The sequence below is a fragment of the Macrotis lagotis genome, chromosome 2, assembly GCF_037893015.1.
Source record: "Macrotis lagotis isolate mMagLag1 chromosome 2, bilby.v1.9.chrom.fasta, whole genome shotgun sequence".
NCBI classification, from domain to species: domain Eukaryota; kingdom Metazoa; phylum Chordata; class Mammalia; order Peramelemorphia; family Peramelidae; genus Macrotis; species Macrotis lagotis.
Window position 1 is genome coordinate 254,825,335 of NC_133659.1, and position 11,778 is coordinate 254,837,112.

General features: G+C 40.4%; 1 protein-coding gene across 1 annotated transcript; it reads left to right on the forward strand.

Moving 5' to 3' along the window:
- The first annotated feature begins 1,857 nt into the window (after positions 1-1,857).
- LOC141514779 (keratin, type II cytoskeletal 1-like) lies at positions 1,858-9,186 on the forward strand. The gene is made up of 9 exons (XM_074225861.1): positions 1,858-2,469; positions 4,558-4,772; positions 5,762-5,822; positions 6,281-6,376; positions 6,514-6,678; positions 6,792-6,917; positions 7,784-8,004; positions 8,672-8,706; positions 8,816-9,186. The coding sequence occupies exons 1-9, from the start codon at positions 1,858-1,860 to the stop codon at positions 9,184-9,186; spliced, it is 1,902 nt and encodes a 633-aa protein (XP_074081962.1).
- Positions 9,187-11,778: the final 2,592 nt, after the last annotated feature.

Genomic DNA, 11,778 nt, shown 5'->3' on the forward strand with positions numbered 1-11,778 from the left:
CACATCTATGTACCTTCTAGTCTCAGGGTGTTGCTTAGAGCCTTGAGGTAATGATGAAAACCTGGATGTGTCAGAAGCAGGACTTGCTTGAACCCAGGGAAGAGATCTTTGGATTCTCATAGGTCTGTCCGCTCTGGCCTTATGCTTGTGAGTCTTCTGGCTTCATTTAGATAAGAATCCATCCAATTGCTCTTCTCTTAGGGATAGGTTCTCAATGTCAGAAAATAGGCATCTCCCAGGTTGCAGTGGGTGGTTATAGTGGGCTAGCACTTCTAAGAGCTAACAATAGCTGACCTTTCTATAACACTTTAAAGTTTACAGAGTCTATCAAGTGCCCAATTTCATTTGATCCTCTCACCAGCTTCATGGGATCAGGGAGTAAAAGAATTTCTATCCCCATTGTGTATAGAAAAGGAAACTGACCTAGGACTTACATTTATCAAGAGATACTTGAACTTAGAGAGATTTAAGGGGGGAGGAACAAATGTCAAGTTCAAGTCTTCTGAATGTGTCAGAAGATCTTTTTTTGTTCCTGGATACCATTCTCCTCTATAAGGCCCATCAATTCAATCTAATCTCCTGGAATTTAGGACCAAAGGTGTGCTGACATGGATAACTGAGAAGAGATCACAGCAGGAAAAGCAAAAAACAAAGCACTAATGGACACTAGCCTATTTATGTCATAGATGAGAGAAGAGAGAGAGTGACTTTGGAAAAGGGAGTTTAGTGTGGAGCTGAGCATTATGAGACAGTATATAAGGGAATTCTATATTCAAGATAGGGGAAAATGAAAGGCAGTTGTCACATAATAATAATAATAATAACTACTAGTTATTTCATGCTTTGAGGTTTGCACAGCTCTCTCTATGGTATCTCATCAGATTTACACATTAACCTAGGGAGTTAGGTACCTGATTTTATTCCCATTTTACAGATGAGAAAACCAAGAATAAAACAATTGGATGTTATCACATAGCTAATAAGATGATGAGGTTGGACTGGAACTCAGGTCTTCTGGATTTAAAGTCCAGTAGGTTACCTAGCTGTTTCACATATCCTTTGATCATTCTGGGATGGTGGAGAAGAGAGCTGAACCTGGAATCAGGCAAACTGAAACTGACTCCTTCTTAGTAAGTCTTGTGACTGGAGGAATTAGGACTGGACCTCCCTGAGCTTCCTTCCTAAAAGTGTCTTGACTGTGAAACAGGAGTACTATCCCACAGGGTTACTGTCAGAAAACATTACCTAAGTGTGTACTATTTCCTGTTTTGATTAGAAAAATCTTCCTACAGGGACTGGGATTTGCAAACTGTGGCAATAAAGGAATGAAGCTGGTGAGCTGGGAGTTTGGAGAGAGAACTGGGAATCAGGAAGGCAGCTTTGAAAGGATGAGGAAAATCAGGATGCTTTTCAATTTAGAGAATAGCCTTCCTGCGGGAAGTCAAAATTTGAAATGGAGCTTGCATAACTTCAAGACAAGTTGATGAAAGATCAAGCAGAGATACCAAGAAACAGTTTTGGGGTCCTGCTTCCCAAAGATTAAATGAGTTTAATGAGGAAATATTCCTTTGATAAATTAATTATTATTTGAATTGATTTTGCAGGAGAAGCAATTTCCAGGGCCCATCCTGGGAGTTAGGTGTGTAATATTGTATTGTTGAGGCTCGTAAAGATCTTGTATGGCTGCAAGGCAAACCAAACCCTTCAGATTGCTCTAAATCTCCACTGACTCCATGGGACCAAACCCAGTTCCTCCAATCTATATATAAGGAGGAAGCCACTCTGCATCAAGTAAGAGTGCTTAGTTCCTTCCTCCTTCCTCTTCTCTTTTGTTGTCTGTCTCCTTCTTGGGTCAACATGAGTCAACAATTTAGTTCCAGATCTGGCTACCGCTGTGGTGGTGGTGGTAGTGGTGGTGGTGGTGGTGGTGGTGGCTTCACCTCAGGTTCTGCTGGGGTCTCCTGCTCCCGCAGAATTACCAGTAGCTCCACCATTCGTAGGAGTGGAGGAGGTGGGGGAAGATTTTCAGGAGGAAGTTACAGAACTGGTGGTGGTGGTTTTGGCAGTCAAAGTCTGGTTAACTTGGGTGGCTCTAAGAGCATCTGTCAGAGTGTTGTTGGTGGAGGAGGAGGTTTTAGAAGAAGTGGCTTTGGTGGTGGCAGCTATGGTGGTGGAGGATTTGGTGGTAGCAGCTATGGTGGTCGTAGTTTTGGTGGTGGTGGCTATGGCAGTGGTGGCTTTGGTGGTGGTGGCTTGGGTGGAGGCCTTGGGAGTTTGGGGGGCGGTGGTTTTGGTGGAGGAAGCTTTGGACCTGTCTGTCCCCCTGGAGGTATCCAGGAGGTGACCATTAACCAAGGTCTTCTGCAACCACTCAATGTGGAGATTGACCCTGAGATTCAAAGAGTGAAATCTCAGGAGAGGGAACAGATCAAACAACTCAACAACAGATTTGCTGGCTTCATTGACAAAGTGAGTGCTTGTGGGTTTTTGCTAGTTATGGTGGGTGCATTTTGATTTATTTAAAATAGGATAGGTAAAAGTGTGAAGTGGGGGGGAACTAGGGTTGAATAAGATGAGTCCTAATCTCCAATTCCAGGATTTCATGCTTGGATGACCCAAAGGGTAACTTTGGATCAATATCTTGGTTGGAGGATGGATGCTGGTGAGTAATGCTGGTACTTAAATGAATTGAGGAGGCAGTAGAGAGCATCCCTAGTCCATAAAAATAACTGAGGATGGAGAGGCACTGCTATTATTGGGAGACCAATCATTTTTGGTTTTCTATTGAGTTCTCAAGCCATTTATGACTTAGGAGAAGAGAGGACTGTGTGTTTCTAGGAGAAAAGAAGAATGAATCTAAGTCTGTGAGACCATGGGTTTCTAGTCTGGCACTTACCAGATGAATAATCATGGCCAACTTGCCTCAACTGTCTGAACTTCAGGTTTTTCATCTGTAAAATAGAAATAAGAACATGTGCACTATCCTTTTGATAGGGAGGACTCTGATATGAGGAAAGTACCTTGAAAACCTATGAGAGAATTCATTATAATTATTATTATATTGAATAAGAGACTGAAGGTAGAGACTTGTGAAGGACTTAAAAATGATGACAAAGAGGCTGGTTAAATTTTCTGAAAGGGGCAAAGTTCAACTTTGAGAAGGTCTTCCAATAGAATAGTCTGAGGGCCAGCCACAATCCTGGATCCTAGAGCTTGAATTCAGGAAGATATGAATTGAAATCCTATCCTAGACACTTAATAGCTATGTGATCTTGGGCAAGTCACTTAACCTGTCTGCCTAAATTTTCTCCTCTATAAAATGGGTATAATAATACTACTACCTACCTTCCAGAGTTTTTGCATGGTTCAAATGGGATAGTATTTGTGGCATACTTTGCAGTCCTCAATGCCTTATGTTTTATTATTTTTATTACTATGAATATTTTTATTATCTCATTTTAACCAAAATATTGATATTCTTTCTTTTCAAGAAGCCTGCATATGGAAATAGTGTTCACAGTGACCTGTCAACATTTCTAAGTTGAGCTCAGCAGATGTATCTGCCCAATGGGCAGTTGAGTGACTCCATGAGTTAAAGACATTTTCCAGTTTGTCAACTCTCTAAATTATTGTGCTATTTTTCCTGCAATCTTTGCTCGCTCATCAATATGGTCAACTCCCAACTATTCATTGCTAATTTCAAGTATCCTAGTTTACCTTCTTCCAATCCTTGCTTCCCTGATGTCTTGGCTTCTACCAAACCTTGGGAATGTTCACAGGAAAAATAAAATTGTTTTGATAGTCATTCAGGCAAAACCCACCATAAATAGAGAATTACAATAGCTGGTATAAGCATACTTGTTTTAACTTTTGCCTAGTGTTTACATATATTATCTCATTTCAGTCACCAAACACCTCTAGGAGGTGGAACCTGCAGATATTAATATTACCACTGTATAGAAGAGGAAGTTGAGGCTGAGAGAGGTTACTGACTTGTCCACAGTCATACAGAAGGTCCATCTAGCACTCTGTTTAACTCTTAAGTGCTATAGAAAGGAACTGTCATTCCAATTAAACCAAAATGATTTTGTATTTTCTCTACTGTTCAGGATTTTGGGGGAGGAGTCTACTGCTTTCCTGTGAATTTCTAATTTAAATTAATTGGAATCACTTGTATTAAGGCATGTGCAGCTTTTCTAAATGGAACTATGGAATTGGGACTGAATGAGGGAAGGAAAGAAGAAAGGGGGGATAAAATATTTATTAAGTACTTACTACAGGCAAACGTCTAGGAATACAAATAGAAATGGAAGACATGCCCTATTCTCAAGGAGCAACTAGATCTCTGGAGTAGATACTAAAATAAGGTGTCAGATGCAAGTCAGATGGGTTGTTATGCCATTTCATTCATTTTGACTTTGCCATGATTTGAGAATGAGGAAAGAACAAAGGTTCCCTGTCTTGTTTCTGGGTCTTCCTCTGGGATTTGACTTGAGCACCAGTACTTCCTTAGTCCCATCCCTTGGATAAAGATTTTGGGGGACTTGGTGTTTTCAGGTGCAGTTCCTGGAGCAGCAGAACCAGGTGTTACAGACCAAATGGGAGCTGCTGCAGCAGGTGGATACTTCAACTCGGAGCCAAAACATGGAGCCCATCTTTGAAACCTATGTGTCTGGACTTAGGCAGAGGTTGGATCAACTGAGGAATGACCGCTCACGGATGGAATCAGAATTGAAAAATATGCAAGATATGGTGGAAGACTTCAAGGGAAAGTACGGACTCAGCTGTTCTCCCTTTCCCAAACAAGCAAATCATTAGAAAAGCTTTCTGGAGAGTTCCAGAGGGAATTCTAGACAGTGTCAGGAAACAGAGGTAGTTTAATTGGATGGCATTTCTGCCCTCCTCGGAAGCAGGCAGGTGTGTAGTAGACAATACAGTGGACTAATGGTCAGAAAAACCTGAGTTCAAATCCAGCCTCAGATTTATATTGTGTCATCTTGACCAAATCATTTAATCTATTGAATCAATATAATGTAATCAATTTAATCTCAGCTTTCTCACCTATAAAATGAGTGTGATAATTGTACCTACCTCCCAGGATTGTCTTGAGGATCAAATGAAATAATAGCACAATAGTGCCCGAATATGTTGATGGTGTTGTTCAGTTGTTTCAGTAATGTTTGATTCTTTGTGACCTCAGTTTGGATTTACTTGAAAAAGATGCTAGAGTTGTTTGTCATTTCCTTCTCCAGTTCATTTTACAAATGAGGAGACTGAAGCAAAGAGGTTAAATGACTGGCCTAGGGTCATACATTAAGGAAGTATCTGAGGTTGGATTTCAACTCAACTCTTTCTGACTTTAGACTTGGTACTCTATGCCTTATACCACCTAAATTGCTTCACCTGCAACATAATAGAAGCATAATAAATTCTTGTTCTTTTCTTCCCTCCTTCCTTCCCTCTGTTCCTTCTTTCCTCCCTCTTTCCCTCTCTTTTCCTTCCTTCCTTTCTTCCTTCCCTTTTTCCTTTCCTTTCTGCCTTGTCAGAGAAAATGCAGCTTTATTTTTAAGAAACAGAAATTTGATCATTTGCATGGATCAGAAGGAAAGAAATAGATAAGATGACATTCCCAGGTTGATATGCCTTTACATAGAACTGAGGAAACCAATAATCTATCATTACTTTCAGGCTTGAGTGTACAATTCTAGGGTTCATTCTTCCCCAAACCTCCCAGTTCAATTTGTCTTTTCCCCTCCAACAGATATGAAGATGAAATCAACAAACGTACAGATGCAGAGAATGAATTTGTGACCATCAAAAAAGTGAGTTAATAGAATGAAGCTTACATTTTTTATTCAGGAAAATAAGTAATAGTTACCATACTAGCACCAAAATGAAGAATAATAATCAAAATATGGATTCAGTTTATAGCTAAAGAGAAATCTTAGTATTTCATATCATTGTAACATCCTTATCTAGCTCTCTCTGAGCCCCATAATAAGTTCCTTCCCTGAATTTCTGCCTGCAATGTGGTAAATAGAAGCAGAAGACTTTCCCTTTGCAAATGAAGGAAATTCCCAGGATACCAAAGGGCAGGTAGGGTTTACTGAAATAAAGAGAAGGGCAGTTTAGGAATCAAGTTTATTCTCTTCTTCACCCCCATCATCTGGGAAAAGTGTAAACTCCCTTCCATTCCATGCAACCATAGGAGATTTGAGGAGGGGGATCATCTTCCTCTGAATGGATAATCATTATTTGACTTCATACTCTACCTGTACAGGATGTGGACAGTTCTTATATGACCAAGGCTAACCTTCAGAGCAAAGTGGATCTTTTGATGGATGAAATCAACTTCTTCAAGTTCTTCTTTGACACAGTAAGTTGGCTCATGATCATCCACATATGAACCTATCTTCACTCAGTGACACAAATCCTGGGAAAATCACATGTATGTGTCAGTTCATATTATATTTCTGGAAAGCATACAAGTCATAGTCATGTTGTATCTTGTAGGAACTATCACAGATGCAGACTCAAATCAGCAACACCAATGTCATCCTCTCCATGGACAACAACAGGAAACTGGACTTGAGTAGCATTATTGAAGATGTCAAGGCACAGTATGAGGACATTGCCCAGAGGAGCAAAGCTGAGGCTGAGACCATGTATCAGCACAAAGTGAGTTGGATAGAGAGTCTTCTCAATAGGTTTCTGAATTCCCTCAACTTTTCACCTATGGTTCACTGTGTTTCAGAATACTCATGTGTCTTCTTTTGTTCTCCTGTCTTTAGTATGAAGAACTCCGGATCACTGCTGGGCAACATGGAGACCAACTGAGAAACACAAAAACTGAGATTTCTGAGATGAACCGAATGATTCAGAGATTCAAAAGTGAAATCGATTCAGTGAAGAAGCAGGTACTGGTTCCTTTCCCTCTCCGCTGGGCTGCCAAGGGGTAACTTGGGTGAAACTTTCTCTGTTTTGAAATCGAGTACAGTTTGGAGTAGATGATTTGAAAATACCCTGTCAATTTTGAGATTTGGTTTTGTGGGAAATCCATAAGTCTAGTAGTGACTAGCATTTCCCTTGAGAGAATCTTGTGTCATATGAGGACTTAAAGGCCAAAGAACTTCTAACAATTACAAATAGCCAAGATTAACAAATGTTGAATGAATTCACTCTTGTGAGGCTGCAGGTTATCTGTTACTAGGAGTGCTCAAACAGAGGCTATAGAACTACTAGTGGAAGATGTAGAAGATGCTACAGATGTTCTGAGATCATATTAGGTATCTCTAAGATTCCATTACATACTTGAAGATTCTAGGTTCTATCTGGAGACTGGAGGATGTAATGACCTTAGTTAGCCACAGGTTTTTTTTAAGTCATTCTAAACAATGAATAGAGAGACTGGACTTATGTTTGAAACCTGCCTTGAATGCTTCCTGGTTGTGTGACCCTGGGGACATCAATTTTACCTTTCTTAGCCTCATCTGTTAAATGGGGATAATAATAACAGCCATCTTGCAAGACTGTTACATGGATCAACTAAGAGTATTTATAAACTTTTAAAATGTTGTATAAATGGTAATTATTGTTATTACTGTTGTAATATTATTATTGATGATGTTATTGTTACTCTATGATGAGTAGAGTTAATGCTCCTGATTGAGCCAGTGTAGTTGCAAACACAAATTTGGGTTCTGGATTCCTAGAAGGCTGAATGGTAGTGAGTGAGAAGTGTAATATCTGATCCATATGCATGATTTGCTGTCTCTTCCTGTAGATTGCTCGCCTCCAACAAGCCATTGGTGATGCAGAGCAGCGTGGGGAGAATGCCCTGAAAGATGCCCAAAACAAACTAGCTGAACTGGAGGATGCAGTGCAGAAGGCCAAGGAGGACATGACTCGATTGCTGAGAGACTATCAGGACCTGTGTAATACCAAATTGACCTTAGATGCTGAGATAGCTACCTACAGGAAACTGCTGGAGGGAGAAGAGAGCAGGTGAGTGTGCACTCAAAATTGGCAAATCACACTCAGGGGATGGCTGGGGCATTTCCTGCTGGGAGAAGCTCCCTGAGACTGTATGAAGAGGAATTAGCACTCCTTGAGACTAACACTGTATAGAACTCAGGACCAGAGAAACTCAGGATCTAGAGGTATTAGGTGTCATATCCAAAATCCCATAGTAGTCAGTTGCAGAACAAGTATGAACACTCTGGTCATACACAGATCAGTTTTGAGATGAAAAAGACCTTAGAGGTCATTGAATCCACCCCCCATTTGACATTTAAATAAATTGAGGCTCAAAAGGGTGAAATGAATCATCTGAGGTCACTCAGGAAGTGTCAGAAACAGTACTGGAAGCAAGGTTCTTTGACTCCAACCCCATCTTACTCTCCTCATTGAAGTATGACCTAAATTCACTGATTTAAAAGCATTATTGAACTATTTTCCAGGCTTGTTGAAAAAATCTTTTGGTGCCAAGGACAACTGGAAATTTGAACTGTGATAATGATTTCTGGGAATTGATCCATTATATGAAGGGTATAAGGGACAGATTTAGGTTGAGTGATGAGGAAGGGTTATAGGAAAAATCAGTAGTGTCAAGAACGGGATGGAAAATGGATTGGTTGGTCTGAGTCATAGCAACTATCTATTTTCCTTTTAGGATATCTGGAGAGTGTGTTTCGAACGTGAGTGTGTGTAAGTATCAGGAACATTCTTTGGACACTGAAAAAGACTCCTTGGGCTGGGGTAGATCTTGTACAGTGATGGGTAGTGCCAAATATAACAGCAGAAATTTCTTCCTCAGCTGTGAGCACCAGTCATGTCTCTGTTTCTGGTGGTGGAGGAGGAAGATACGGAAGTGGTGGCAGCTACAGTTCTGGAGGTAGAGGTGGCAGCTATGGCTCTGGAGGAGGTAGAGGTTCCAGCTCTGGAGGAGGCAGCTATGGTTCTGGAGGAGGCAGAGGCTCCAGCTCTGGAGGAGGCAGCTATGGTTCTGGAGGAGGCAAAGGCTCCAGTTCTGGAGGAGGCAGCTATGGCTCTGGAGGAGGCAGAGGTTCCAGCTCTGGAGAAGGAGGAGGCAGCAGCTCTGGTGGTGGCTCTGGGGGTGTCAAGAGCTCCAGTGGCAGTTCTGGTGTGAAGTTTACCTCTACCAGTTATTCTACAGTCACCAACTAAAGTCAGAGTTCCCTATTCTGCTAAGCCATCTTTCTTTAAATCAATGTCTGTATTCATTGTCAGCCCCTTCTTGAAGTCATGACTTCCAATTTTTATTGAGGGGAAAAAAGTGATGGATTCCAGAAGTTCATCCTTTTTTCCCAGTCCCTGCTAATTCCATTCCCTGACCTTGATTCCAAGAAGTTTTCTTGAATTGTCCAGTCTCCTGGCTTCCACAGATTTTCATCTCTGTGAGTGCATTTGGAGGGTCACTAATGATACTGACCTTTGAGAGTCAGGTTCTTCTCCACTTTTCCCTCTTCTAGCTATTTTCTAGCCTGGCCTCTGTCATTCAGTTTGCCCTCTTCACTTGTCTCAAGTTGGGAAGTCAGTTCTTGTTATGGAAGAGCATTTCCTTTGGTCAATTATGAGACTGTAGCCTGAAAAATCACCCATCATCACCGCCTACTCTACATTTCAAAAGTCAAGCCAAATGGAAGAGCTACTTTAACCTAGTGCTTATTGGGAATGTGTCTCCAGAGTATATTTCAGGAGGCTTGCATACCCAGCTCATATCCACTATAGCAACAAATTCTGTATTGGTTATTTGTTTTTCTGTGTAAGGTGTAAGCTGGTTGATCTTCCTGGAGGGGGTCTCAAACTCTCCATTTTCTTGTGTTGTCTGAAATAAATTGCATTTGAAATTCAAGTTTTGATCTTGAGTCTTTTGTGTAAAAATATCCATCTCTCTTTCCTAAGATTCACTGGAAAACTGTATCATAAACATCCTTGTAGGAGAAGGGCTTATGATAAAGCCTAAAAGGCAGGACACACTAATGTGAAAGTTATAAGAAAGTTTTAAAAGTAACATCAAATACAGGTAGATGTAGACAGTGTAAATCAGACAGATATATTAAATGGAGTAAATGGAACTATAGTACTAATTACAATAGTCTTCAGAGTTTTGAGTTGAATAGAGCATTAGATTTAGAGTTAGGAAAATCTGAATTCCAATCCAACTCAACCACTAACTGTGTGACCCCGAGTAAGTAAATTAATTTCTCTGCTTTAATTTCCTCAACAATAAAATGGTAATATTAATACCAGCTAACTCCCAGGGTTGGTGTGAGGATCAAATGAAATAATATTTGTAAAAGTTTAGGCAAACCTCTCAGTGCTATATAAATATGAGCAATTATTTTTATTTGGAAGTGAAAGAGATCTCAGACATAATCTAATGCATGTCCCTTATTCAATGGATTAGGAAAGTGGATGGGGGGGGGCAATCTCCAACTATCTTTTAGCTATCTCCTGTTGAATGACCTTTAGACTATTTAAACATACTCAAACTGATCATGATCTCTCTCCCTAAAGCCCTCCACTATTCTTCACTTCCTTATTACTGTCACTAACACCCAGTCACAACTTTTCTTCAAATCCTCATTTTTTCCCCATCCCACATCCTTTCCAGTCAGTTGTAAAGTCCTTCCAATTTTTACCTTCATAATGGTCAGAAGAACCATCACAAGGAAACACCTAATATCTTTCTGAAGCCTTTTGGAATTGATTGTGTGAAATGGGAGACATTGGCATAGGACCATCCAGCATGGCATACTCTCATTAAAAAAGGTGCTGTTCTCTATGAGCAAAGTGGGATTGATTAAAAAAATGTGAGTTGTAAAAATTTAGAGTTCATCCCAAATGTCCACCTGGACCATTTGTGTTTGAGCTATGGTAGAGTATTCTGAGCTTCTATTAGCTTCAGATAATAGAGCACATTGTAACTTGACTCTAACATAGTAATGTCATTTTGGTTCTCTTCAAGAACGAAGGGCAACCAACCAATCATCTTCAAGAGAGCTCTCATATGCCTTCTCTTCTCTGACACTGTAAGGTCATCCTGAGGAAGGTCCCCATCTCCTTATATTTGAGCTATTGCACTGACTTGCAGATTGGTCTCTGTTCCTCAAAGAATCTCCCCACTTCAGTCCATCTCTCACTTGCTGTCAAACTGATCCTTTCTCAAAATCAAGTTTGACCATATCACAAGAAACTTCTTTGACTTCCTATTGCTTCCAGGTGGAAATTCAAAATGCTCATTTGGCATTCAAAGTCCTTCAGAACTAAAAACCCCTCCTACCCTTCCAGCCATAAGTACTCTTTCATGCAGTGACACTGGCCTTATGGCTGCTACTCACATATAGTACTCCATTTGCCATCTCTGGACACTATCTTTAGTTTTCCTCAGTGCCTGGAATATTCTCACTTATCATCTCTGCCTACTGGTTTCCCTGGTGTTCTTTCAAGTCTCAACAAAAATTCTACCTTCTACAGGAAGTCTTTTTCCTATTCCTCTTAATTCAAGTGCCTTCCCTCTGTCAATTATTTCATATACATATATATATATATATATCCTATTTTCCTACAGTTTATTGCATGCTATCTCCCCCCATTAGATTCTGGACACCATGATGACAGAGACTATCCTTTGTCTCTCTTTGGATCTCCAAGGTTTAGTATGATGCCCAGTGCATAGCAGGAGTAAAATACATGTTAGCTACCTAACTGACTTGCCTAAGGTCACAGAGATAATACAGAAGGAATCTTACACTC

What these genes read in the sequence shown, in the direction of transcription:
- LOC141514779 (XM_074225861.1), top strand. Translation starts at nt 1,858, where the DNA reads ATGAGTCAACAATTTAGTTCCAGATCTGGCTACCGCTGTGGTGGTGGT. An exon ending in AATTTGTGACCATCAAAAAA is followed by an intron (nt 5,823 to 6,280) that starts GTGAGTTAATAG and finishes CTACCTGTACAG; the next exon opens with GATGTGGACAGTTCTTATAT. An exon ending in TGTTTCGAACGTGAGTGTGT is followed by an intron (nt 8,707 to 8,815) that starts GTAAGTATCAGG and finishes TTTCTTCCTCAG; the next exon opens with CTGTGAGCACCAGTCATGTC.